Source organism: Micromesistius poutassou (assembly GCF_964030765.1).
Source record: "Micromesistius poutassou genome assembly, chromosome: 19".
Taxonomy (NCBI): Eukaryota; Metazoa; Chordata; class Actinopteri; order Gadiformes; family Gadidae; genus Micromesistius; species Micromesistius poutassou.
In genome coordinates, this window is record NC_140289.1 from 8,897,510 (window position 1) to 8,925,355 (window position 27,846).

Below are 27,846 nucleotides of genomic sequence, written 5' to 3' on the forward strand. Positions count from 1 at the left end.
TTACATACTGCTTCTTGTTTAGTCTAGTATCAGGCTCTTTTGGCTTGAATGTCAAAGGCCAAATTAATATATTGTTGGATGTTTAAGCTACCAAAGAGATTTACTTGTTGGTAGCTTGTTAGTAGTATGATCAAAAATCAAGTTCAATACATAATATAATCATCATGCATTTGGATAATGATAACATGCATGATTTGCACCTGAGAGCTTAGCAAATGTGGCATTGTGGATCACCTGTTTCTGCCAACAATTACATATGACTTGTAGTCCTGCTTTGTATACGCTTTTTACTAAATGACTCAGCAATGGAATAAACACTACAAGCCGTCTCCCAATGACTCCTAGTTTTTACCCAAGTAGAAAAAGTTTGGGTCGTTACCTAGATTTAAGTAGAATAAAATGTATGTTTTCCATTTACTATAAGAATAAAAAAAATGGTGCTGTACTACTGAAATCTTGGGAGTGAATTAAAGACAAAACAGACAAAGACACTCACAACGTTAACGTCAGTCACACCGGGGTACAATGTATTGCTATCTCAAAGGAGGAATGCCTGTAGAAGTAGAGATGGTTATCAGGCTCCGGAGACCCCGTCTTTGACCAGGCATTGTTTAGTTGTGTGTAGGTTTTTTTGCGTTACGACTCATGGCTTTATCATTGGCAATCATATATACATATATATAGAGATATATGAACGATGGCAAACGAAAGACTTGGACAAAACAACATCGAGAAAAAAAAAAAAAAAAGTGCCAGTGACCCCCAGCATATGGCATTTGTCGTGATCAGGAACACGTTTCACACACGAGAACTCAAAGGAGAGAAATGTCGTCAACGAGACAAGGAACTTCGGCCCCTTTGTCGTGTGCGAAGACGTCAAATGCGATGAAGGATTAAGACCTTGCGAGGAAGGAAGGGTGGGGGATGGGCCATCGCTTGCCCTCATTTGATATCGGAGTCGGGGGGAGGGGGGGGGGGGGGGGGGGGGGGTTGGCGGATAAGACACACGATGGGCCGGGGGGGGGGGGGGTCGGGGGGTAGGGAAGGTTGTTGCGCAAGAGTGGCTGGTGGATTTTCTTTCTTCTCGTTTTTCTACATTTTTTTTCGGATTATTATTTTTTTTTTACACTGGTGACGACACGCGGAGGTGGATCCTTCAGTTAGTTTTTCTTTTTCTACACGTTGGTGGAGATCTTGTACTTGGGGGACATGTTGTTGTGGAACCAGATGAAGCTGAAGATGACGCCCATGGTCTTGGGGATGGTCTCGTCGTAGGCGAAGGTCATGGCCTCGTGCAGGGGCACCGTCACCACCTCGATCAGCTCGCCCTCCTCCGGCTGCCCGCCGCCCTCGCCCACGCGGTTCTCCTCCGACACCTCCGCGTAGAACATGGTCTGCTTGGCGCCGGTCACGCCCACGCCCGACCTGGGGTCAAGCGCGCGCGCACGCGCACACACACACACACACACACACACACACACACACACACACACACACACACACACACACACACGTACACAAAAGCAGACACACACACACACACAAGGGGGGTCAGAAACAACACTTAAGGGGTAGGGGGAAGGACACAAGCAATTGCAATGGCGTACTTTAAGAGCCCTTGGAGAATTGGGTCAGTGCACAGTTCACAGAGCCTGTAAACCCAGGAGCCTCCAGTACGTATGGAGGAGCATCCCCGGGCTCCAGCATAGGCATCATGAACAGAGATACGGCCCAGGACTTTGACATTACGATACAACTTTATTAATCCCCCGTAGGAGAAATGTTTTCATAATACTGTTATATTGTTGTGTATGCTTTGTACTTCATTATATGGTGTACTTTATCGCTAAATTCTATTTTGCAACATGAAAACGACAATGAGCATGGTAATGGGAATGAACTATATTGAGAAAAAATAACTAAAATATGAATATTTCAGATTATACTAATATTTATACACCCATATGTAACACATAGAATGCTAGTGTATTTGGAGTAAGATGCTGACCTCTGTATGCCTGTCACCAGAACATGGGGGGGTGGCTACATCCTGCATACGGGTCATGGGGGTAAAGACAATATATGTATCCATGTCCTGGAAGTCAGCCAGCACACAACAGGCGATAGACACTACCAACACATCAGGGTGGCTCGGCCAGACAAACCATAAGCGTGCATGGGGAAGTCGTCAGTCTTCGCTGTGGGGGTGTGCGGGTCTGTGTGTGTGTGTGTGTGTGTGTGTGTGTGTGTGTGTGTGTGTGTGTGTGTGTGTGTGTGTGTCCACCTACGCCTTGTCACATACTCAGCCATGTGACATGTGAGTGTGAATGCGTGAGCTCGCCATTTACACCCCATGACATCTCTATCCAAATCAAGTGAATCTAAAAATGTTATACATGAGCACATGGGTGTTGAGAATGTTGCTCAGGGATGCCTACAGGTAGATAGTGCACTTTGGGGCTAGAAAGAAACCCGTCCCTTTTTGGCAGAGAGACTACCATGACTTGAGTATGTATCTCTTTAATCTGTGTAGTTACAGCGTAAGGAGGATCATAGCAATGTGGACTGCATTACCCAAAATTGCACTTTCATCCACCGCTACAAGCACGTCCCCGATGTAATCACAAACCAGGTCTGATCCGGAAACCAAATCAGGAGTAGCTAGGAACACACACACACCTGTAAGAGGTGATCCTCCGCAGCTTGGCCACCGGCACATCGTAGCCGCACTCCTCCAGCACCTCCTGCCGGGCGATCTCCTCCAGGGAGAGCTGGGGCTTGTCCACCAGGCCGGCGCACAGCTCATAGGTGACCCCCACCGCGGCGGGGGGCTGGCCCCCCGGGGAGGCGGAGGCGGAGGTGGCGGAGGCAGCTGCCCCTTCTTCCTCTGCCGCCGCCGGGCCCTCGGACGACTCCTCGGCGGCGGCGGCGGCGCTGGGGCCCTCGGTGGAAGGAGTGGCGGCGGCGGAGGCGGGTGCAGCGGCCCCGCCCTCGTCGGCCTCCTCGGCGGGTTCCGGCGGTTGCTGCTTGGCTTTCTCCCACTCACACATGTACACAGCTGTTGGATGGGGAGGGGGGGTGGGGGGGGGTAATGGACCGGTTACCGTTTCCATGTAGGTGTCGTATCTTTTGAGGAAGTACCTGATCTACACCTGCCCCAAACAAAGACCTTCAGGTATGGGATCGCCCTTTTATGTATGAAGCGTCTGTCAATAAAATAAATGTATTGCTCGGATCAAAAGCCGATTTATTTTTTCATTTGTTATCATCAGAAGAGCACATCTACCATCCAATTGGCTGTGGCTGCGGTCTGCAGCCCTGACGAATCACCAACGTGACGGAAGATTGTAGAGGCGGTCGGTCATTTAGCATGTTCACAAACAAATTAAATATCCACAATATGAAGACAATGTGCGCTTCTGTTTACGTAAGCCTCTGCCTTCAATTTGACTATGATATAGGCTATAATAATATTACCGTTATAAATGTAATACATGATGGAACAAACTAGAAAGTCTTTCGGGAGACAGAGCTGCTTTTTGTCTGATAATATCTGATCTCACTGCAAGCAGCTCAGAGGACTCTTGGCGGGTCAGTCACAATTGCTTCCATGAGGCCATCACTCATGAAAACATAATTCCTATCTGATTGTATAACATGGCAGTAAACTCAAGCATATTGCACCTCTACTGACTGCTTGGGTCATATTCTTTGTGTCTGCCTGCCTTTTGTCTCACAGAAATCAACATCTGTCACGTATGAGTGACTTTCTGTCAATAAGACTGTGGAGCGCTCCATCTTTCAAAGCGTTCTGAAGTGATTGAACGCTTCACAGACTTATTGACAGAAAGTTGCTCATACATGACAAACAAGATTTTTGAGAAACAATAGCAGATGGAAAGAGGGTGGATCCATAGTCCATAGTGTTGCAATATTGGTGAGTTTATCGTTGTTAAATACAATCAGATAAGAATGATATTTTCATGAATGGGTCACTCCATGGAAGTATTATGACTAAGAGCTCAGGATTTGCTAATTAACGCTTATTCACTTGCCTTTTGATCATGACAACACCCGCATCGATAAAGATACTGTATAAGGGTTGGACAGATTTAAAATTGAAAATACATGAGGATCTGTGAGTGATACCTGAATGATCTCTGAGCGTATAATGAAAAAACAGCGAAAAGGCAATCGAGTACTGACAAAGAGAAACATTTTGAAGAGCGACTGCTATGATATGACAGCTGCTGTTGACACATTTGACACATTAGTACATTTGTTGAAGGCAAAAAAAAAGCCACTCTTTTTGAATAAGCGACTATTGAAAATCAGTTGGAAAGCTTTGTAATAGTTTTTTAAGTAATTCAGTAATTCAAGTGTTTTCACAACATGGAGCTAGGCTGCTGTAACTGTGCAAGTCAATGGAAGCGGAGAACGTAAAGGAATTGCTAACCCAGCGTACTACTCTCCTCGATGCACAATCAGTACGTTTACATGCACACCTTAATCCGATTAAAGCCATAGTTCGACTATGCTCCTCGATTGGACAACTGCAATTGTCCGGTTATATATGGCGGTGAGTAAATCGATTCATTGGCCAAAGCATGTCATGCCCCGGTATGATAGGTGGCGGTGTACCCATTTCAACTAGTGGAAATAGAGCCACCGGCTGACCTCTTTACGTCACCAGCAACAACAAACTCATGCAGCATGCGAGAAAGATGTTTTCAGTAGACAGCTGTCACTTCACTTTAGGTCCATGTCACCTCAAAATAAATGTTTTTTTCTTCCGACATATTCTCTGATATTATGAATCTTAAAGACTGCATCGGGTTCTCAAACTATCTGGTACTTCCACAACAAGTGAAGACACCTAGGGGGGTTATATCTCCCATGGGGGAGAAGGAATTGGGGGAAAGGAACTTTCCCCCAATTGAAGCGAACATGGAGGAGAAAGGGAATGTTGTCGTATGCGGGCTCCGCCACATAGGTTATCAAAAAGCCGGTCGAACAATGGGAAGTCAAAGTGGAGGGTTTATTTTTTTTCAAAATAAAGGGACGTCGGACTAGTGGGCTGTAGGACCAATGGGAATTTTTCGGGTTATTGAGAGATCGGAACAATGGAGCGTTGGAGAAATGACATGGACCCGAAGTAAATTGACAGCTGTCAACTGAAAACATCTTTCTCCCGCTTATTTTGACAGAAAGTTACTACTTAACAACCTTGTTGATGACCCACATAGAAAATCATGTACTTTTAATTCTGCCTTGGGTGAAATCGAAGCGTAGTGTCTGTGTGCTTCCACCTTTACTGAATGCATGCCATGCACGCTCCCACGGCCGGGGATACAATTCTTATAGGGGGTAACTACATTCACCAGCTTCCTCCATCTTCTTCTCCACCTTTTAAATAAATCGCCGTTTCTCATTTTTCGATGGCGACAACAACACGACTATTGTCTCCTTCTACTTCCGGCTCATGGCACCCGGAAAAGATCTAGAGCATGCGCAGAAAGCATAATCCAATCCCAATGCGTACATTTACGCTTAATGCATAATTTACGCTTAACGCTTAATGCATCTTAATAATCCAATCAGAGACTAACCCAATAATTCGACTTTCTTGAGTGTCATGTAAACGCACTGAATTTGGAATTACAGAACTTGTGTGAATCTGGGAAAGACAGGCAAACGCCAATCTCTGAATATCTCTGTAACGAAGGTCAGACTAGCTAAACATTTTACATATCTTCTTTAAACACAAGTTGCCTTTACAACATATTCTGAGATGAAAAAAGGCATTTACAGCTAGGGTAGGCAATTTGGAGCAGCCACCCAGAGCCATCTAGATTTTGAAAGTATCAAACCAAAACAAATCCACCCCTTCCTTCAGGCAGTCACTGGCTTGCTAGCTTAAGCAATAGGCATGTCTAGCCTTGTGGAAGACTCTGTCATGTGCAATGAGAGCATGGGCAGAGTGGGTGCAGTTAGCGAGGTAGGTAGGTACAGACAGATACCCACAGATACAAGATTTTTTTTTTTTGTCATAGCTTTTAATTGATGGATAGCCATCGGTTTCTAAAGAGAATTTCAACAAATCGGACCAACAATGCTTCTAAAATAAATTGCAGATCCTAGCTTTAACAAATACTGTTGTATTTATGGACCAGTGACTATTGCCATCAGACAAAGGCCAATTCCCTTTTTTACAACAACAAACAAAGCCGAGCGATGCCGCCACTTCCTTGGATTTAGTACAGAGTGCGGCGTGGAGCGGTCCCAGACGACGGGAACAAAAGGCAGGGCCGGCCGGCTTTGTCACGGCCTCTCCTGCGGTCTATTTCGGAGGGTGCATTGTTGTAAAGGTCTCCTTGAATAAACAGCAGAGGACTGTACTGTCGTTTTTTCCTTGGGCATTGTATGGTGGCTGCATTCCTCTCAGTACTGCAGTATATGCTCCATTGAGTTTTGATAGTAAAACAAAAACACATTTAATCAATAAAAGCATGTGGTTTTACAGGCGGGCGTAGAGCTACAGCTCCAGTCCTGAGAGGTTTGAAATCGACTCACAAATAAATATTTTTTATGTACAACCTAAAGCCATACCAGGGACCACGTTGAGCAAATCTGGCTTCACTGCTCAACAGTACGGATATGTTACAAATAAGCATGTTGGGTTGTTTATTTTTACACAGTACTCAACTAAATGATCAATCGATCCCTTAGCCACTATTCATTGTAATAAGAGATGGATGGAGTGGAAATGGCTATTTGCATCTGCGCTGTTTATTTTGGTCGTTAAGCACCAGATGCACCATCTGCATCCATTGAGTGCTACGTGCAGGACTACGGGCACAGCCTACGTGCACAGCCTACGTGCACAGGCTGAAATGAGTGGTGAGAAACAGAGGGTTCCTATATCTGAATGGCCTCTCAGACTGAAGTGTGATCAGAGTAGAACAAACCACAGGATGTAATCACTCCAATTTATATATTTAAAATGCATGTGGTTCAAGATATAAGACCGAGTAATGCAGTAACAGCCAAGATGTTATCTGCAGGTGGGGTCTATACCAAAGTTGCAGCACGATTAAATTAGTCACTAGTTAAAAATCCTTGTTTTCAATGTCAAAAACCAAGTGAATCGAGTGAAAACTACAATCTATCAAGAGCTGCAGGAATTATGCTACCTTAAAATTTTCTTCAGAATCCCAAAATCATTTAATCTTTTTGATGGGCGTCAGTTTGAAACATGTCCTAGTATATAAGCAAATACATTATTGATGTCAGTCTGGTGCTCAAGATGAATAAAAAGCTGCTGGGTTTATTACATTTTAAAATGCTGTTAGAGAATGGAGGTTATCATACCTGGGCGGAACTGCTTGACCAGGACAAAACAGTGTGAGGTGGTGTTGAAGATCAGGACCGAGACACTAGGAGAGGGAAAAGAAGGAGAAATAACACATTACACATAATGAAAACAACATTCAAGTTGAAACCATTCCAACAACGTGGTTTCTAAAAAAAAGAAACAGTTTTATTTTATTTTCTGCAAGAAATTATAATTATGATAATTTGCCACCTGCAGTTCTGAGTTGTCCTACAGTTTACATTGTTCCAAATAATTAAAAGGAAAATAAAATTTGTAAATGCTATGAATCAAATTCAGATCTTTATCAAAACATATCTGAGGAAGCTTATTGGTTTGCCTGTAGGCTGCTATTTATCACACACATTTCACCAAACCATTTATTGGAACTGAACTTAGAGACACTCTGTATGATTTCACTAAGTAACCCCTCCTTTAACATATATTCATATTTACCTACGGGCACGTTTGTGTGACCGATAAGATGCATTATTTTTAACCATGCTGACAGGATTGAATAATATTTCAACACAATTGTGACAAAATGTGTTAACATCGGGCAATGAATCAATCTTCTAAACAACGGTCTCAACGTTTATCCCCTAAATGATAGACGTATATGGTGGCCGTGGGGGCAGAAAGCAAGAGGGGACCAAGAGCTAACTGTGGCATTGGTGAAGTGTTGTGTTGTGTCGTGCGTGTGTATGATGTGTGTGTGTGTGTGTGTGTGTGTGTGTGTGTGTGTGTGTGTGTGTGTGTGTGTGTGTGTGTGTGTGTGTGTGTGTGTGTGTGTGCAGTGTTGTTTTTCCGAGCGCTGAGACTTGAGGCCAGAGCTTTGTGTTGGGAAAGCGGATGTGTCCAGGGAGGCAGGAAGCCCAGCCCCGTCTTTCCCATGGTGATAGAGATGTAGGTGGGGGGGGGGGGGGGGGGCGTCTAAGAATAATCATGCTAATTTGCAGGGGAACTAGAGCTGATAGTGGATTTCCCCTCCCTTTCATGGGAGGTCGATTTTTAACGATAATGGGGACGTCAAACACAAATATCGCTCTTTTTTTCTTCTTTGGGCATCGTTGCAGGGGTTAAGCTTTTGTATTGTTGTTTTTTTATTGCAAACTTTGTTCAGGATTATCGACGGCCATTGAGAACCAAAGAGCTGCTTATCCCCCTGATTGGCGTGCTTGTGTTTTCACACTGGGGAGGTGACAACTGCCTGGTCTGTTTATACTTGTGGGTATCCGACACATGCCTTTACATGTAGGTGGGCTGCTGGCTGTCTGCAGATAAGGGCCGACTAATCAGCCGTCTGTACTGATTTGCTCAGGTGTTGACATGAGGCATTAGAAGGCCTGGAGACAAATAATAATGTCCCGTAAGCACATTTCTTTTTCTTGTTAAAATAACTAAAAAGATTGGAAAAACCAAAAGTTGGGCCTCAGAAGTCAAGCACTTGAAATCATTGGTTCACCTCTAGCCGTTGACAAACTAAGATTGTTTGTCATTCAAAGTGACTCTTATCTTGTAGAGCTAAATGTGGAAACCACTCTCTAGGTGTCCATCCCCTTCCACGGGCGCTTGCCCTGTCAATCAAACCACTTCACTGACTATAGCCGGCACTGGAAAGGAAAGCCCACTGACGCCCATCCTAACCTCACATTACTTTTCAATAGAGCCGGGCCTCCATTTGGACTCATTGGTGGGTGACGTCACTCTTTGGGGTCCCTTGCAACAGATCTCCTGGCCATTTTAGTCTAGCTTTTTTAAACACATCAGTATTGATCAAACATTAAAACCAAACATACATTGCATTGAATGATTCCAGCCAAATTACGCTAAAATACCTTCCCATACAGATATTGCCTACAATCTGTGATTCCTAGTGCTATAACAACTAAGATTGGACCAAATTGGAGGCCAGTCGAGGGAGAAAAACCAAAAGAAAAGCTGGAACACAAATGCTTAACATTTCTACCCCGATGCTAGCTTATGGGCTAGAGATACTGACTGAAGGACACACACACACACACACACACACACACACACACACACACACACACACACACACACACACACACACACACACACACACACACACACACACACACACACACACACACACACACGCAGAGGAAGGCCTGGATCCTGTACTACAGTTCCACACCATTTACCACTGTTCCACCACTTGTCTTGAAAACATGAAATGCAGAAGAAAAAAGTAAAAGAGCAGGACCAGAACAACACATTGTCGGGCTAATGGTTAAACCACAGCACAGGCTTAACGGACACTCGGCACCATTTCACGCGCCATTAGACCTCTGAGCTTTCTCTGCGGGCCGGGGCGGAGGTGAAAAGCTGGGCCATGGCAACACCTCGGAGAGACACCTCCGTTGTCCTGTGGTTTACGTCGGGCCGGTCGGTTACAGTCCTGACCGCCTCGTGTCACGGGTCAGTCGTTCTGCAACACTCGCTGTTATTACAGCTTTTAGTCCCATTTGTTTGAGAAAAAAATTGAAAAACACTTAGGGTTAAACAATACTTAAGATTCTCGTTTGAGTTCATCAAAGCATCAATTTATTATTATTTTTGCTCTTCTATTTGACGCATCACAGTTTCATGTGCTTTCGTTCACGTTCCAATATATATATATGCATAAAGGGCCGCAGCAGGGCGCATGCATGTGCGTATATTCACGCCACAAAAGGCCCACCTTGTGGGCGAGAGCCATGGACACAACAAAGGAGAGCGAGGCGAGACGGCTGCTATAACGTTATGACCTTACCTCTAGGCCGTCACCTCAGGCACACAGTGAACACACACACGCATACACACACACACACACACCCCTAGCTGCAAAACAGCATGTATTTTATGGTTATAGAAGCCGTTGTGACATCTTGAAGAGCCAAGCTTTTAAAAGATGTCCTCATGAACACGTTGACTGAATCACCCTAGTTAGACTAGGTGATTCAGGAAGTCTGCTCGGTGGAGCTGAGCGAACCTCCAGATGACATATTAAAGGAGTTCTGCATCAACAACCTCTTGACCTTAGCATATTAGCTTGGTTCGAAGCCATTTGACATCTTCTGCCAAGCATCTCCAAAAACAAAAAAGAAAGAATTTGGAAGAAAGATAAATACTGACTCTGTCTGTGTGTGTGTGTGTGTGTGTGTGTGTGTGTGTGTGTGTGTGTGTGTGTGTGTGTGTGTGTGTGTGTGTGTGTGTGTGTGGCGTGACAGGTTGCGGGGGACCTCTAAGCCGGAATGGCTGCCAGAGAAGCAGCTGGATTTACAAGTTTTATTCTCGGTTCGCTGACGGCTTATTTTACGCGCGACACGCTGTAATATGGTCCCGTCGGTCTGATCCCACCTCTGTGGACGGGTTTGCATTCGAAAAAATGCCTTCTCGAAGTATCCCCTTCTGTTCTTTAGCATCTGTACACATTTTAATATATTTGAATGCATGAACCCAGTCTTCAGTGGAGCCTCAAGAAACAGCCTTTAGCAGGGTGAGGGTTAGTGTGTGGGGGGGGGGGGTGTAATGACCCAGGACCTCCCTAAGGGTACGGTGACGCCATCGCCATAAAAACATACAAGGTTTAGAGCATCGACACGAAAGTGTGACATTTCCCACGTTGAGGCCACAACAGAATGCCTCCCCCCTCGGCTTTAAGTGTCCCGTAAAACAGAAGCCCACGTCATTATGTCATGTGCATGTACAGGGCCGTGGGGGGGGGGGCCGTGGGGGGGGGGAGTGATGCTATGCTACAATTGAAATGTACCTGCTGACCCCTTTTATAATGCTGCCGGTACTAGAACCGAGCAGTGAGCCATTAAGGGGTCATTGTGAAAGGGGCATTAGTGTAATGATGCAACGAAACAAGATGCTAGCCCCAGTGTCTAGTGTCCAGTGTAGCGATGGTTGCCACTAGGAAATAATAGTAATAGTATAGTGCAATGCATTGAGGACCTAAATGCAGTGTTATTTTCGGGCTTATTTCCACCCTGACTTTGTAAGTTATTATATATAACGACATATAATTAGTTAATCATACAAAGAGAGACAGCCACACGGAACGGACACAACAATGTGGCAGGATAGTTAGTCCCTTTATATTGAAAAAAGAAAAAGCTTTATTCATGTGCTTATTTATACATACATGCAGACCACGTGCGCCAGAGGGTTCGTTCAATTGTCACTCATGTAGATCCGTCTGCAAAGTGTGTCCTTTCATCTCAATGAAATGAGTGGTGCATGTTGGGGCGGTTCATCCTACGTGGTGTCCAGGGTTGCTGCTTTGCAATGCGATGGATGAACAATAGAAGCCATTTACCTGTCGTGTGTCCGCATGAAGTCCCAGGATTTCCTCGTTCCATTCTGTAGAAACATAGTACAGTACAAAACATGAGGATACAAGTATGCTTACACATGCCCGAGATTGGATTACAATTTTTGTCGCATACAAATGAGGGGCTGCGGTGCATTTGTTCCATTGATAGATATGTCAAGTAACCCTTCAAGGGGCTTGTGTTGGTGGGCTCTTGTCAGTGTAACCGTGGACCTGCGTCCGCCTTTGTAGTTGAACATGTTATAACTCAATGCCATCTCATTAGCTCACTCGTAGCTTTTACCGTCCACAGGATATATCAAAAAGACCCTGCATTCATGAGTTACCAGTGAAAGGAAATTCCAGACAAACCAAATACTGAAATGCATCTCATGCTGCTAGTCCACTTGGATGACTCAGTTTGTTAGTCAATAGATGATACGCCCTCAGTACATTTCCATCAAGCCAATCTCTATGCAGAAACAGGTGCGAGTCTGGCAAGGATCTATTTCTTACATAACGTGTTAAAACAACACATAAAAGTTTTTTTCCTCATACCAAAAATAGGACAAAGGTGTAATTATGTAGAAGATGTTCATGAGCCTTTATTGCAAGCATCACAGCACTCTGCAAAAGCATCTTAGGACTGGCAAAGATGCCTGTTTTGGATAATCTTTGAAATCATTCAAGTTGTAAGGGCCATGTCATTTGGAATGATTTACTTGACCTTTAGAAATCTCTCTGTATGCAACACGAGCCTAAGTATTATTTGAAAATATCTTTGGTTTGCATACTTAACTGAAATATCTTATCTATGCCATCTTAGATGCATCGTATTCTTGAGTCCAGTCTAGAGAGTTAAGCTATGCCTATAGTACGCCCACATCAATTTTACTGCACAGTGATGACAGACCTTACAGCCTAAGCAAACCGATTGGCAAGTACAAAAGATGTGTTGTGTGTATGTTTTGAGACACAGGTCTTCACATAGCACCTGTGTATTGCTGCCTGGCACTTAGATTCTCCCAGATATTTGCGAGTTTAGCTGAACTAAGATTAACTCAAAAGTCATAATTGTGTTTAAGATTGAAATGTTCACTGAACAAAGACAATGGAGCGCAGTCCTAATTGAGGTGACCAAGTCCTGAACACAGTGTGCATCTTGCCAAAGATGTGAAATGTTTCAAAATGTCTGCGTCAAAATGACACTTCAAAAGCAAATAAAAAAGGCACGGCATGGAAAACAAATATGCCTAGGTTGGGAGGCATACAAATGGATGCACTGGTATATGAAATAAAATATTTTGCACATTTTGTATTCCATGTGTCTTTTCAATTGCAATTGTAGTTTTATTTACTTTTAATAAAAAAAGGCAAACAAGCGTGTTCTACGTTCACAGTGAGATGCTGTTCTACTATGCACACTAAATGGAGAATGTCACATAAAAAAGAAATAGCCTAAGGCTGTCTAACTGGGGAATGAAAAAAGTGAGCGTGGTCTAGCCAGCTTGTGTCATAAGTCCTGAGAATGAGGAAGGACTTGTTTGTGTCGTACACTCCAGACCCCCCAGGTTAAAGAGCTGGGCACAGGATCGAAAAAGCAAAAAACAAGATATGAGAAACAATCAAACCGGTTTACTGGTTAATTAATTCATACTTCTCGAGCTGCAGGCATAGCATGCACGCGAGGGCGCCAGTACTTGCTGAACGAACGGCCTGTGATCCAGTCGATAATGTGTGACAATCAATATAGAAGATTTAAAAAAAAAAGACAAGGGGTTAGCGATTTGTCCTAACCTTTCAACCACTCCCGATCCGTTACGTCACATTGAATGTATGAACGAATGAAATTGTAATTGATCCGGCTTTGATAGGTCACTGGTAATGGGGTCAAAGGTGGGGATAGGGTAAGCTGACTGTGCAAGGACAGGCACTCTCTCTTCTCTAGAAAATATTTTGAGGGCTGAGCTAACAGCAGACAGACCATCGGTCATTTCCCAAAATGGATAAAGGTTAAGCTTGTGTGTGTTCATCCATGTTGAATGATGGTTTGAGTTCTGCACGTGCACAGGGGTTTGATAACTTCCTACACAGTGGATTAAGGGGAGAAACTGAGGGCTGAGTGGATGAACTGTAATGATGGATGGGGCTAAACATAGCCAGAGGACATGGTTAAATGTTCTACAGCACCATGAGGAAACCATCCCGTTTGCTGGTGGACTTTTTGGTGGATTTGGCTTTGGGAACTTTTGCTTTCGGTTTTCAAAACGGAATGTCAATGGGAAAACAACACATTAATTAAGCAGGTCTATTCCTTTAAAAAGATAAATGCCCCCCCTCTCCACTTCCATCCCAGTAAGGTAACAGCTGGTTAGTTGAGGGGGGGGGGGGGGGTCTTTGTGCTAGTAGGTGGGAGGGGGTGACACAATGAGGTCTTTGCTTTTCAGGGGTGGGGGACACCGCAGCGAAAGATCAAAAGGAGACAGAAGGCCTGCACCGTTTTCCAAGGAGGAGACAAACAGGTGGGGTCCACCGGAGAGCGCCCACCTAGCAGCACAGCTGCTGCCGCCGCCACCGGCCCCGCCAGCACTCAGGAGGGAGGCTGGGCCTCCGGCACCCAAACTCACAGCAAGGCCCACATGTTCACACCAATCAGGGTTACTTTTCCCTGGTGCATCATGAATACGATTTTATAAAGGTCCTTATCGTCTACAAAGTCATAATCAAGTTGCTTGTATATGTTAGAGCTAATGTATGAGTATTATAGGATAACTGCTGTTATTTTATATTCAGAGAATAAACAGCACGCCTATATAGTTCTATGTTTCTTAAAACATGTGTATTTTTTGTATTTCACAACATCATATGCTCACAGTATGAAATCAAACAGTAAACGGGGAACATAGTTCTACGCTATTCTGTTGCCCACACCACTGTGGCTCTTTAGTGGCCTGACATCACTCACAGATGGTGGGGTTCCCCTCATTATCAGGGCCACTCGCTGTGGGGAAGAGGGGGGTGCAGTGTATGTGAATAGCCCAGGGGTGACTACAGACAATCATGGCCCACCGTGGATTACAACTATTAGAGATTAGCCCACGCGGGAGCAGGGAAGAGGTTGTGTAGGGGGGGGGACTGGTGCTGCATGGGGAACTTGAACATTAATGTGGTCTCTTAGGAACCGGGCATGAGGGGACAGGCTCCAGTGTTATCAATGGGGATTCTTGAGTGGCCCGTGTTTGTTCTTCATCTCTAGGATTCCATTGTGTGTGCATGCGCGCATGCACAGGCGCATGCACAGAGACATGCATGCACTCGTTAATTCGCATTCACACACACACACACACACACACACATATATATGTTCGTGCACGCGTTCATGGCACACACACACACACACATATATATATTTGCGCGCGCGTACACACACACACACACACACACACACACACACACACACACACACACACACACACACACACACACACACACACACACACACACACACACACACACACACACACACACACACACACACACACATCCAGCTGGCAGCTGTCGTGGAAAAGAGAGAAAAAAAAAATCAATCAATTAAAACTAAATGTGTTGCCTCTACATAGAATAGTGTTTTAATTCCCACCATGTGCTCTCCTATTTTCCCTGGGAACAAATCATCCTAAGTGGAGGCGGCCTTCCCTTAGCCTCGTTGAAAGCAAAAGCATTAGCTCCCATGTGCTGTGATAACCTAATAAACGACAGAAGGACAAAAGGGTACAGGCTAAAGCACCAAACATGGGATGATACAACAACACCGCCACATCCCTACTAATAAGGGAGAGGCAGCACTCGGGGCAGAACAGTTCCCAGATAAAAAGAGACTAAATCCAGAACATAGGCCTACATAACACCAGAGAAAAACTAACATAACGGTTATTAGCCAATTCAAACTGATTTGAATTTTGAACTATTCATTCATCAAAGGGGTAATTAACACACTGGTATCTCCAACCAGGCAAACACAGCATCACTTTTAAAGAGACAATTGTCCCAGAGGGAGGTCTGCATCTATGCCAAATAGTTTGTCAGACGACACACATTGTACTGCTAGGACATTTTTTGTGCTACACACCTCTTTCAATAGGCTGGTGAGGTGCAATGACCCAATGTGGTACCTTTTACTGTTAGTAGAAGTTAGCCAACCAACATGCTACAAACGAATTACTGTGTTGTTGCGGGAACAGTGGCTTCTCTCATCTTGTAGTCTGCCATTAGTAACACTAATACATCTGTATCAGATGTATAACAATATTGCTTTCAATTCATAGACAGAAAACTGCCGTTTGTCCATGGGTTAACAGTGTCAGACCGATATCATTGTTTATGCCTTCTGAAGTAGTATTCTCGACAATTTCCGTTTTGTTCCCTTGTGCGACACCCTTGGCAATAAGCGGCCATTTTTCCCAGCGATACAAAGAGTGACGTCACGACACCCAGTTTGTAACATTAATAATACTAAATTAATAATGTTGCAAATGCAAGGACTTTCCTCAGTGGGCCATAGGCTCAATCACCAGTGTGTTGCCTCATTCCATGATAGATTGTTACTTATAGACATTTATTCACATGAAAATCTTGGATACTGCCAATTTAACATTTGACTTCAAGTTCAATATATTTGATATCATCTGAAGTATCCCCATACACCCATCTTTTCCATTACATGGCCTCATGCTTGCTCGGTCGCCTCCTTACAACGGCTTCTCCCTGCCACATGACACGAGATTAATAATTCAGACGGTGGTAGTGAATGAATGGAACACCGTTAGCCTGCGGAGCGGCATTAGCACAGGGAGACAAAGACGCGTGCCCCCCCCCCCCCCCCCCCACAGAGTCAACAAGAAATAATCACCTGCTCCGGGGTTGGGGTGGGGTCGTTGGGGTGGGGAGGGTGCGAGAGGCAACAGAGGGCTAAATGCTACGGAGAGCCTCTTCTGCATTAAATTACCTGCCCCTCCTAGCCAAGGGAGACACTGTGCAGAGAGAGGGTTGCTTTGGTGCAGGCCACCAGCGTCTGCCCTACAGGTGCCGCCAAGCTGCAGATGTGGTGCAATTACAACACAAGGACAAGTAGTAATAGGGCTGGTCGATATAATGAGATCATTTTTTCATGGCAGGAGAGTTGTGCACCTATTGTTTTTAACTGCCAACACATTCTGGAAGTATGTGCCTATTGAACTAGATTCACCAAGTTTCCCCATGTGTCCAAAACTGTTTCTCTCAAAGTATCCATGTGGATTATCTAATTATCTGATACGTTTTGAAAAAGGATTGTGATTTTTAGCAGATTGTGGCATATCTAATATATAAATCTGTAAAAAATCCGGACAAATACCAGTTTCATTGAAGTAATCCAATTGAATGGATCCCTTAACAGGGAATCTTCCAACGTTTCCAAGTTACCCAATGTAGACCTACAAGTTACAACTATCAAAAACACCTGTGAGTTGGTTTGGTATTAATTCACAGGCATCTATACAAGTTACTAAGTCACAAAACATAATTGCCAGCAACTCTATTGGACCAATTAACTACATCTAGCTGCTTTCATTGGGCACACACTAGCCTTCCACCTATGCCTCCATACCATCAATAAATCCCCTGTGACAATACACATGTATGCCAGTTTAGATAGATTAGCAAAGCAGTAGAGCATATACAGAATGCCCACAGTAAATGATTGACCGAAACAGAAATAAGCAACAGCCGGACAGGTGTTTACTAAGGAGCAGGGAGGAACGACAGATGTTTACATGAGCACAGTGGTGTAGAGCGACACCCAAATAACAATGGAGGACCGGGGAACAGCAGGTGAATGAGGCAGCTGCTGCAGCCGCTGACCACCCTGAACCTACTGAAGCAAAGTCTCAAGGCTGCCCAAGGCATAGGTGTGACTGTAGACATCAGCCTGCAATGCAGACAAATTTGAGTGTTTATCGTAACAAACTGGCTACACCACTGGCTGCTGACGGTAGCAAACATCAGGAATTCTGTGTGTTCTTTTCAACATCATGATGGATGCATAATAGAGAAGAGATTAAAATAATAATGAGTTTAGGGCTACTGGTCCCACAGGAGCTGAGTCAAATACACCATGCATTGTGGGTTACGTTGCGAGTTCACTCAATCCTTTGTGCTTCAGTAAATGTCGAGTTTAGCAAAAGTAACAATTAACGTGTTCGCCAGCTCCCTCCCACATCGTTTTCCATGTGACTAATGTCCCTTTAATATTTATGCAAATGATAAATAATAGAATTTCAAAATGAGTTGATTTGCAGAAACATCAGAAGAAACTCAAATTGAAGAGAGATGCAGAGATGGTATGTGTGTGTTTGCCTGTATTTGTATGATTGTGTATTTGTATGATTGTGTATTTGCATGCGTGCGCGTGCGTGTGTATGTATTTGCGCGCGTGTGTGTGTGTATTTGCGAGTGTGTATAGACCTCCTGAATGGAGGATGGAGTGTGGGTGTCAGTGTGCAGCAATGTGACTCAGTGATGCGAGCGCTGGTGGAGGAGTGAGGCGTCCCCAGAGAGAGCCCACAGAGGAGACACAGGGAATGGAGGTAACCTTGAAGAGCTCCATTTACACTATGCCATTCCTGTGCTCTCTGGCACAGACACATTCATCCTGTTAGTTTGCTGTGCGCACAATGAGAATCCAATGCATTCATGATACCTACTGTATTGAATGATGATAGTTCCCCCCCCACACACACACACAACTACTAGTTATGGTGCTGATCTATTTGTTGCAAGGAATAAGTATTACAAAGTTTCTTTCCCTAAATAATTGTGCTAATTGTTTTGGACACACTACCCAAATCCAGTTAAACAGTCTTGAGTCCAGGCCATCCATCCAATGTGCCACTGTTGGACCACTTCAACAACATCTCTCACGGTTAACAAATGCTGAGCAATTCCCATGATACTGCAGCCCCACTCCCACTCCCACTCCCAGTGACCTCTCCATATCGAGTCTTCAAAGGTCCTTTCGGTGAGCTGAAACGCTACCATGTCAGTGTTATCAGGACATACTACACATTGTGTACAGTGGAGGGAAAGGGCTGAGTGGTAGGGCTTATAGCTGGTATACAACCCCTGAATTACCACCTGCTTATATTCTTTCAATTAATATCGCATACTAGATGTTAAAGTAGTTCCACATTTAGCTACCCTGTATGTTTGAGACTGCTTTTCACAAAACCAATGATATATGTTAATATTATAAGGTTAACATGTCCAACAATGAAGCACTTCTTCCTAGGACCAAAACCTACTGTAAAATAAATAACAGATAGAAAACGATGAAAGGCGCTGTGTGCCTCCACTGCAGTGCAAAAACTGCATGCAGTTCCCTCTGTTTTAACCTTGGACGAACACCGTACATATCTTTCTAGGTCCGGCATATTCAAACCATCCAAGTTGGTGCGTAATTGATCCCTGGAGGACAATGATTTGCAACCATCAAGTAGTGTATACTTGCTAAACGTGTGAGTGTGTCAGCTCCAGCATAGGCGACCTAACGTTAGCTGTAGTGTCGCTGTAGTAGGGTCAAGGATCCATTCATAAACCCTGTCCTTTCTTAATGTGATTCGGGTTCACGTTCCTCCGATCAAGACTGATCCTCGCCATCGGAATACTAGAAATGAAGTCCCTGCACGTAACACTGCCAACCCATGATAACTGATCACCCTCTCCCTAACGTAAAGCATGTGCTTGTGATGATGCTGGACCACCAAAAGCTATGCAGATAGCTACCATGCTAATCTCAGTCTTCGCCATAGCCGGATTCATCTTGACAAAAAGAGCACTATCTGCAGATTCTTTAACATTATCCAGTCGGACCCTCACAGTGTTGACCACCGCTACTGTCATCGACGTAGAGATATGTTACCGGTTGTCATGATCTGCTAGTGATAGCTAGGTGCTAAACGAACGGGGGGTTGGGTTAGCACACAGCATCCACCAGCCACAGTCATCAATAGTGTGCCCACTATCAGCGCAGAGATAATGCGAGTGGGCTATTTTTTGGACTCACCTGATTGTAGTGCAACCTGAATGGTTTCAAATAGTTAGAGTTAGTACATGGCACGACTTCAATGTTGTTGATTTCTTCCATAGTTTATGCCTTTTGGTGAGATCGGTGCGCCTTCGATGCTTTTCCCACTGCACTCACAACGACAACAACTACTATATAACACTATTGCAAGTCACAGCGATGGAATGCTTACGGAAGCCTCTGGCGGACAATTATTTATTTTTCGGAATATGACATTTATGGGGCCGCTTCATGCAGTTCTAATAAGACATATATTGTAATTTTAATCATTTCAATATGATTTTTTAACGTTTATAAATGGTTAGCGGGTAGACAACTAGATGCACTAATTCAAGTAAACCACTGCCTGCTTGATTTGTATTGCTGTATTAACCAATTAAACATCAAGTAGCTTACCAAGTAAAAAGTATTTTTCCTAATTGAACCATGCTCTTATTTAAGATTTAAACTGTAGTTCATGTAATATTGTTTTTATTGTTTTTCCTGATTTATAATGAATTATAATGTATTTGTTCATAAATTTACTAATTCTTTATGGCTTTGAAGCTTTCTAATAGTGAATAAATGGGCTAGGATGTGTCATGACTCTTTCCCCAACATGCTTTGACTTCATGCTTTCTTATCACTGATTATCTCTATTCCTTCAAAACGAATCTGATTGGAGTTATCTGACGCTCTCGCTTGGTTTTAAATGATTTATGTACTCGACATCCAGAAGCAAAAACATGTGGCTCAGAAAGATGCTCAGGGGGGAAAGGGCAAGTATACGGGCTGAGTATAGGCAGACCCCAGGGCTAAGCAGTGGCTTTGCATACCTGACCACTAGATTGCCTATCTATCAGTTCAACAGTTCAGAGAACTTGTGGAGCCAGAATGAGACATTGTATCTCGTGCATATTACAGTTTAGTTACCAGCTACAAAAAACAACCTATGTTTCATTCAGGAGGAATGAAGGAGGATTCAAGGAGGAGCATCCCTGCATGTATGGTGAATTAGAACACAAGGTTAGTTTGTCTGATCAAATAAAAAGGTGGTAAATAGAACGCAGGACCAAATATACCCAGATTGATATATGTGGCTATATTTGGTCCTTTCATACAGCCTATTGTTGTACCTTGTAATCTGGCATAACAACGTAATCCTTGATTTTGTTACCTAGGCTTTCTGAAATCAAATATTGGAAACAATAACTCAGATGAAGCATATATGATTAGTTTATACTTAAATCTGGTCCCAGGTTTGAACAGGCGGTCAGTTGAAAATCGGATGAAAGTACGAGGGCTGCACCCTGCTCATATTCAACAATTGGGGACTTTGCCTTTCTGACACATCCGTCAGAGAGGAGAGAATAAGGAAAGGTGGGTCATGAGGGGCATAACCTTTCTTATCAGCTCAGCTCATAGTAGCTATAGGGACCCGCCCTGCTTACAGCTGATGACTAACAAATAAGATGACTGTGAAAAAGTGTCGATGATGTCACCTGCTCAAGGCAAAGGCTTCAAATAATAATGGGAAAAAAATCACAATCTTTTAGTGAGCTCCGATCACGATAACTTCTGACTTCCTGTACCGAATGAGCTCCAGGGCTCCCTCGCCCACTACTACACAAGGACAGGATGTAACACTTTTGCTAGCTGATTTACATCTAAATAAATACGCCCCCCCCCCCAGACAAAACAATGTGCAGACCCCACAAAGGGGAACAGGCGTCTTTCTTCTGGGCAGCTCCGATTTATATTGCCCCGATTCCAGGCCAATGTGCAGGTCCAGATAAGCTGGGGAGGTTCCCCTGCTGACTGGGAGCATTGTACTGGAGGAGTCACTGTATTTCTCTAGTGTGATGCCCATGTTCACAAAAAGCCCCGTGGACCACACTCAGTTCATAAGGTCACGGAACTGGATTGAAATGTACTTTAGGGGGGCTGTTGTGTTGTTTTTTAAAATTGTGAATATGATTTGTCTAAATAAATTATGCCATTATTCCCTTCTATGAAACTGGGTAGTCTCCATCAAATATGTTGTGGCCATCGCAAGAGAGAGAGAGAGAGTGAAAGAGAGAGACACACACACACATACGCACACACAGAAACAGACTTATAGTATTAGTACTTACTTAATTATTCGTGTAAACTTACCGCACAACTATAATACACACACAAATTTTCAAAGGAGTATAGCGTAATACATTGTGTTGATCTCCTAACTCTGCAATGAAGAGATAACCTTACCATATTCCAGTGTGAGCTTTCTTCTGATTATTTGTTCTTTTGGGGACAGAGTCGAGCATTTACTGTAGAGGCCAAATGGTTATCTGCACCTCGGTTAGGGTCAGAGGAGTGGGATGGGGGTCGGGGGACCCACACGCTGGTGCAGGGCCCTCTTAGTCCTGCACCATTAACGTCTGCAGGAGGCGGATGGAAGCCAGACTTCCCTGAAGCTTAGGTGGAAGCCTGCCTTTCTAGGTCACTAAGGCCTCTGAACCTCTTCCTGTCTGTAGTTTAATGTCCATCCAGCTCTCCCTGTGTCTCGCTGTGTGTGTGTGTGTGTGTGTGTGTGTGTGTCTCTCTCTCTCTCTCTCTCTCTCTCTCGTTCAGGTCCATCGTGACTCACTGGAGTTATTCTCCCTAGTAGTCACGTTTGTAATCTGTAGTACCAAACCACAATAGTAAACAGCCTGTTCCTTTTGCCTCTGTTCATATCATACATCAACTCAACTGCTATAGTCACAATACGACCTTGTGCACACTGGGGAGAGCAACGTTTTCTATTTGATTAGCAAAATAGGCCTCAATATATGGAAGCAAGAACGAAGCAAAATGAAAGTCTGACTTAAAGTGGTCTATCCATAGCACAGTTTATCAGTGGGGGTCAAGCAGGGGGGGATAGAGAGCAGGGGCACTGGATGGGTGTACAGGGGTCCCCCCCCACACACACACACACACACACACTTCTCAGAGAATGCACTTAGCCATGGTGCCGGCTGTACCTCTGTTCGCAGTCCCAGGGTGTTCAGTCCAGTCTAGTCTGGATGGTCAGTCGCCACTCACCTCCTACAGGAGACAGCGGCAAATCCTTCCACACGACAACAGATTTCACATAGGGCCACGTGTCTCCCAGGGGCCCCCTTGAGAGCACTGGTTTTTTTAAGCCGACCGAGGGCCTCAGAGGCTTTTAAGTGGACTTGAGGCAGCTGCGATGTTGTGGATATATATATATATATATATATATATATATATATACTCAAAGAGGAAAATCCATCATTTGAAAATTGAATACGTTAATAAAGTGTGTGAAATAAAATAAAAGTTCAGTTACTTGTTGTAAGCACATGACGGACCATGATACATAAAGAATTGCCCAACATGTAATTGTGCTCAATGTTTTGTGTGTGGCGCGCATGTGTGTCTGCGTCCATATGTTGCAAGCTAAACTCTGCCGATCGCTAGGCATGGCACAATGCAAGCAGGTGCAAGGCACGCGGACGTGGTCGCTACGGTCGGGGCTTGTAACCAGGTAGGACCTAAAGTAAGAGGAACCCGATCTGTGTGTGGAGCCCCTGTCTCAAAAATGAATAAGTTCAACCCTATAGCCCCCCTCATACACACACACACACACACACACACACACACACACACAACAGGCCAGCGACCCATGGTGCTGGCGTTTGTATTGTGGTGACATACCTTCAACGTGACCCCTGCTTCGTATTTTTAGTCAAGGCTATTTATTGTTCTACTTCCTTGTAGCCGACGGACCTTCCATAGTGTTCTCTGAACAGGGTCAGGCGTCCTGCTGTGGGGTCTCTATAGCTCGTCTGCCAGAGGATGGGGGATCATATAGAATGCCACGCTCTCGGTGCTCCTTTCCTTGTGGTTCATACATTTACAAAACAATTGTGTTTCATCTGTAGTTGTATCAGTGTAGTCTTTGTAGTCACTGATGAATGGCAATTGCAAGCTCAGTGACGTTTATCTTAAATATAGAGGGATGAGGCTACTGGGGAGGAAATGGAACAATGCACTGTTTAAGTTAGATGGAAAAAAGGTCCCCACTTTTTCTTTTTTTTCAGTTCAATCCAACATTCTTCATTTGAACCCTAGTCTAGTTCTTTGGCTCTGGTACATGTATTTTTACACACAGCACTCAAATCTATAACACAGAGCACATACCAACATCACTTACCTACGCCTTGCTATATGAGCGATACTAAAGAAATCTGCAACACATTGTCCGTGATGCCCATTTTATTATACCTCCCCTAGATTGGCTGACTCGCCACTCTTTAATGCATTGTTTCCCTCCATTGCTCCTTTGATGAAATTTAGTGGCAAATAAAATGTAATGACCCTTGTGGTTCTAAAGACCATTGAACCTTGATCTCCCTCCTCTCCCAGCTGCCGACCACACATACACACACACAAACACACACACACACACACACACACAGGTATTTTAACAGGCCAGACCCATTGTCTTTTCCCCAAGAATGAACTGCTTGGCATATCTTATTTTGGAAGTGTCTCTGTGTATGTGTATGTGTGTGTGTTTATGTATGTGCAAGCTACAAGAGTTGTGTCATTTTGTGTGTGTGTGTGTGTGTGTGTGTGTGTGTGTGTGTGTGCCCTTGATGGGGTGGGGGAGAGAGGGAGGCCACCGTGTCCTTTTTATTTGCATCGCTATGGGAACACATGCCTTGCAGTGGTAATGACCTGCGTGAAAGGGCCAATTGAGGGGTCCCGTAATTCCCGTAATAGCGGGTAAAGCGATAACCTCTGAGCAGCCAGTACAGTAGCAGGAGTGGCCTGGAGCCATATGACGACCTGTTGCTTGTTATGTCTGGCTCCGGGTGTTTGTGTCTCCAAAATCCAGGTCATCATCAAAGAATGACGACCCCCTCACACGCGCACACACACACACACACACACACACACACACACACACACACACATAAATGGATCGACACTGCAACACAGCCACACACACATATACACATCCACACTATCCACAAACCCATATGCATGTCTAATATCAGCTTACTGAGGGAACAAAGTACACAGGAACAGGTATTTTTAACACATCTCAGTACAAATACACATTTTCAATTTTACCCACTCTTGATATTTGACAACTGCACCCAACAGATTTAATTTACTTCAATACCCCTGCTGGTATTGCTGCTCGATGCTGGGTGTGATCACAATCAAATAAAAAAACATTCTCTCCTCCTGCTGCGGCCCATCTGGTGTGTTAGCAATTTAAATATCACAGCATTCAATAATGTTAAGGCTTCAAAAGATGATATATCAACCAGTATAGATGACTACGATAAGTAGCGATTAGGAACCAACGTGGTCACACACTGACTCACAATTGAAAACCAAAGGGAGTAGAAGCACAATAGAGGCCTAAGGAAAAACATATTGGAGGCGTCTCTTGAGACAACAGCAATCCGCAGTCATTTTGCTGCAAAAACAAGCTCCAGCAGTGGGATGGGTAGCTGGCAGTAGTGGCACTCTGCTACTGGGCTTTGCATGCAAATAACAAAGGAATAATACATATGTAAATGTATTTAAGGCTCTTTTCAGTCATAACATAAATACTGCTGTTATATATACCAATGTTTTTCCCTTTCTTCAATTGAAGAAAACAAACCTAATTTGCATAAAATCAACATTTATATAGAAAGCAACATAGCCGAAATGAAACTCTACAGGAGGGTGCGTCATAGCCAGGCTACCATGCTTATACATTGTATGGCAACATGTGAGACAAAGGACCTCCTCAGCAGCTTCTCCATATGGAAGGCCATAATAGCTTACTCATTTTTCATACATTGCAGTGTTGCCTTGTAAAGTTCACTGCCATGAAATATGACGGTAGGCTTAGATGCAAAACAGGACAGCCTAAAGCACTGCATTTTCTCAGTGTGTTTATTCTTCTGCTTTTATATTGTGCATGTGAACAAACCTTACATTCTGGATTGGGGTTTGAAAGCATTGTGACACCAGCAATGGCGGGACCCTTAATGCGGTTACTGTGGTGAAATACTACACTCTTGGATCACAGGATAAACACATTTGCGCCATGTTGCTAAGCACAAAATGACCAACTCTACTCGATTAGAGCCCTTCGTGGGGTAAACAATGCATTGCGTCGCCAGATACGTCCCTGGTGTGTTATCGCGTCTCTTTTCACACACGTGTAAAGATGCGGTGAGAAACTATAATCACCAGGCTTAAAAATATAATATATGCTAACGTGGGGCCTAGTACATGCTGTTCACTGGATATGCAGTCTTTTATTGTGGAAAGTAGGCTAGAAACGTCATGACTGCGTGTGTGTGTGTGTGTAATTGATTTGTTCATAGCCTTCAATCGGCTTAGGTTACAAGTGTAGTCTGATACAGATCATTTCATTGTTTCATTTAATTAATGCAATATTTGTATTAATATTTTGCTGAACCAAAGCAGCAAACATAAGAATAGTCCCATTATATAAATCTCAGTCAAAGCCGAGCTATTCCCCACCAGGAGGGTATATTCAATGTCAATCAAGTTAATATAATCCAATTATCTTTCCCTCCAGAGCTTTATAGAGCGTGAGACAACAAAAACAAACCACATAACAGAACCAGATGCTGATGGTAGATTTATTTATGCAGATTTTCTTATATATAATATATATATATATATTATATATAAGAACCTTCAACAGAGACCTGTTCAGGTTTTCTTTTTGTCTCCAATGTTAAATCAGGTCAAATCACTAATTTTCCTCCTAGGGGGGGCTAGGGACCACTGCAGCCCACAATATCCGTGGACACCCTGAATTGAACACGAATCAATGGCAGGGTCAGAGACACACACACCAATTAAAAAAGAACATGCACGGCAACTCCACAGACGAGACCCTCCACATTGACAGGAAACAAAAAGTCTCTGGATCTACCCCTTTCTCAACAGCTCAAAAATGGCAGGAAATCATTCAGTAGAAATGGGGAGTGACAGGAGCACTGTCTGACAGAGAGCAGGAGGACTCGTCCCCACTGACAGCCTAGCCCAACATCGACAGTGTGGAGCGTCCATTTTGACCCCCGTGACCCTGTAAGCTTCATGACCCTTGACCCCATTGAACCCCAACCCCAGCCACAGCACACCGTCTCTGGCCATATGACCCCTGGAAATGACCCCCCCCCCCCCCAGGAAACTGTCCCTGTCATTCATCTTGGACAAGCAGGAACAATGCAGTCAAACGTTCACATTGATATTGTCTTTTTTGCTCACCGGAATGATGACCTACAAGAAAGCATATCTTGTTTCATTAAAACCAAATCACAAATAGTATTTAGCCTTACAGTTTGAACTGAGGGCTCTGAAATGTTCAATGTGCAAGAAACTCTACTGTTGTACTTTTAGCTGTCTAGATGAGTGAGGGATTAACTTTTCTGAATGGTTAATCAGGCTTAACCATTCATAACAATTTAAGGTACTATTTCCTAACCATATAGGCTACATTTGACTGAAAGGCTTGAAAAGGAAATTGAGAAAAATACCAATTGCGTCTTAACCATTTTATAGCGTCGGACTCAAATAATTACACTATGGCGCCCCCTAAAGGCTATACAAGCTTAGCAAGAAATACTAATTAAAAAGTATTTTTAAAACACAATAGCGGACAAGCCATACATTGCATAGATGCAGATTTAAATTAGAGGCTTCTTGCATTCTATTTTTTTGGGGTAGGTCCACAAATCTTGACTAGGGTGTAGTCAAGATTATGTAGTGTATGTAGGAGTGTGTGACATTTAAGAATCTGCTGAGAAATGTGTGTAGATATTAAGCAACGCAGATCCAAAGAACTACCACTATCACAGATGCAAGGGTTTATTTAGGAAACATGAGCAACATTGATAATAATTTGCTTTTGCAATGCCCTTCATTTTTGGAGACTGCCATTTCTCATTATTTATGTAAGACAAAAAGGTTTTTAGTAAACAATTTCGTTGTAAAGTTCAACATAAACAAGACATTTCT

General features: G+C 43.8%; 1 protein-coding gene across 1 annotated transcript; it reads right to left on the reverse strand.

The window, feature by feature from the left end:
- Positions 1-1,047: 1,047 nt before the first annotated feature.
- On the reverse strand, positions 1,048-19,914 carry nudt14 (nudix (nucleoside diphosphate linked moiety X)-type motif 14). Its single transcript, XM_084483761.1, has 5 exons — positions 19,792-19,914; positions 11,700-11,743; positions 7,372-7,436; positions 2,680-3,058; positions 1,048-1,425 (listed from the first exon to the last, which is right to left on the reverse strand). The coding sequence occupies exons 1-5, from the start codon at positions 19,870-19,872 to the stop codon at positions 1,176-1,178; spliced, it is 819 nt and encodes a 272-aa protein (XP_084339887.1). The 5' UTR covers positions 19,873-19,914; the 3' UTR covers positions 1,048-1,175.
- Between the last annotated feature and the right edge of the window lie 7,932 nt (positions 19,915-27,846).

Coding starts and splice junctions, on each gene's coding strand:
- nudt14 (XM_084483761.1), bottom strand. CDS start 19,872: ATGGAAGAAATCAACAACATTGAAGTCGTGCCATGTACTAACTCTAAC. Junction 11,744..19,791: donor TCAGGTTGCACTACAATCAG/GTGAGTCCAAAA, acceptor ATGTTTCTACAG/AATGGAACGAGGAAATCCTG. Junction 3,059..7,371: donor GGTCAAGCAGTTCCGCCCAG/GTATGATAACCT, acceptor CCCATCCAACAG/CTGTGTACATGTGTGAGTGG.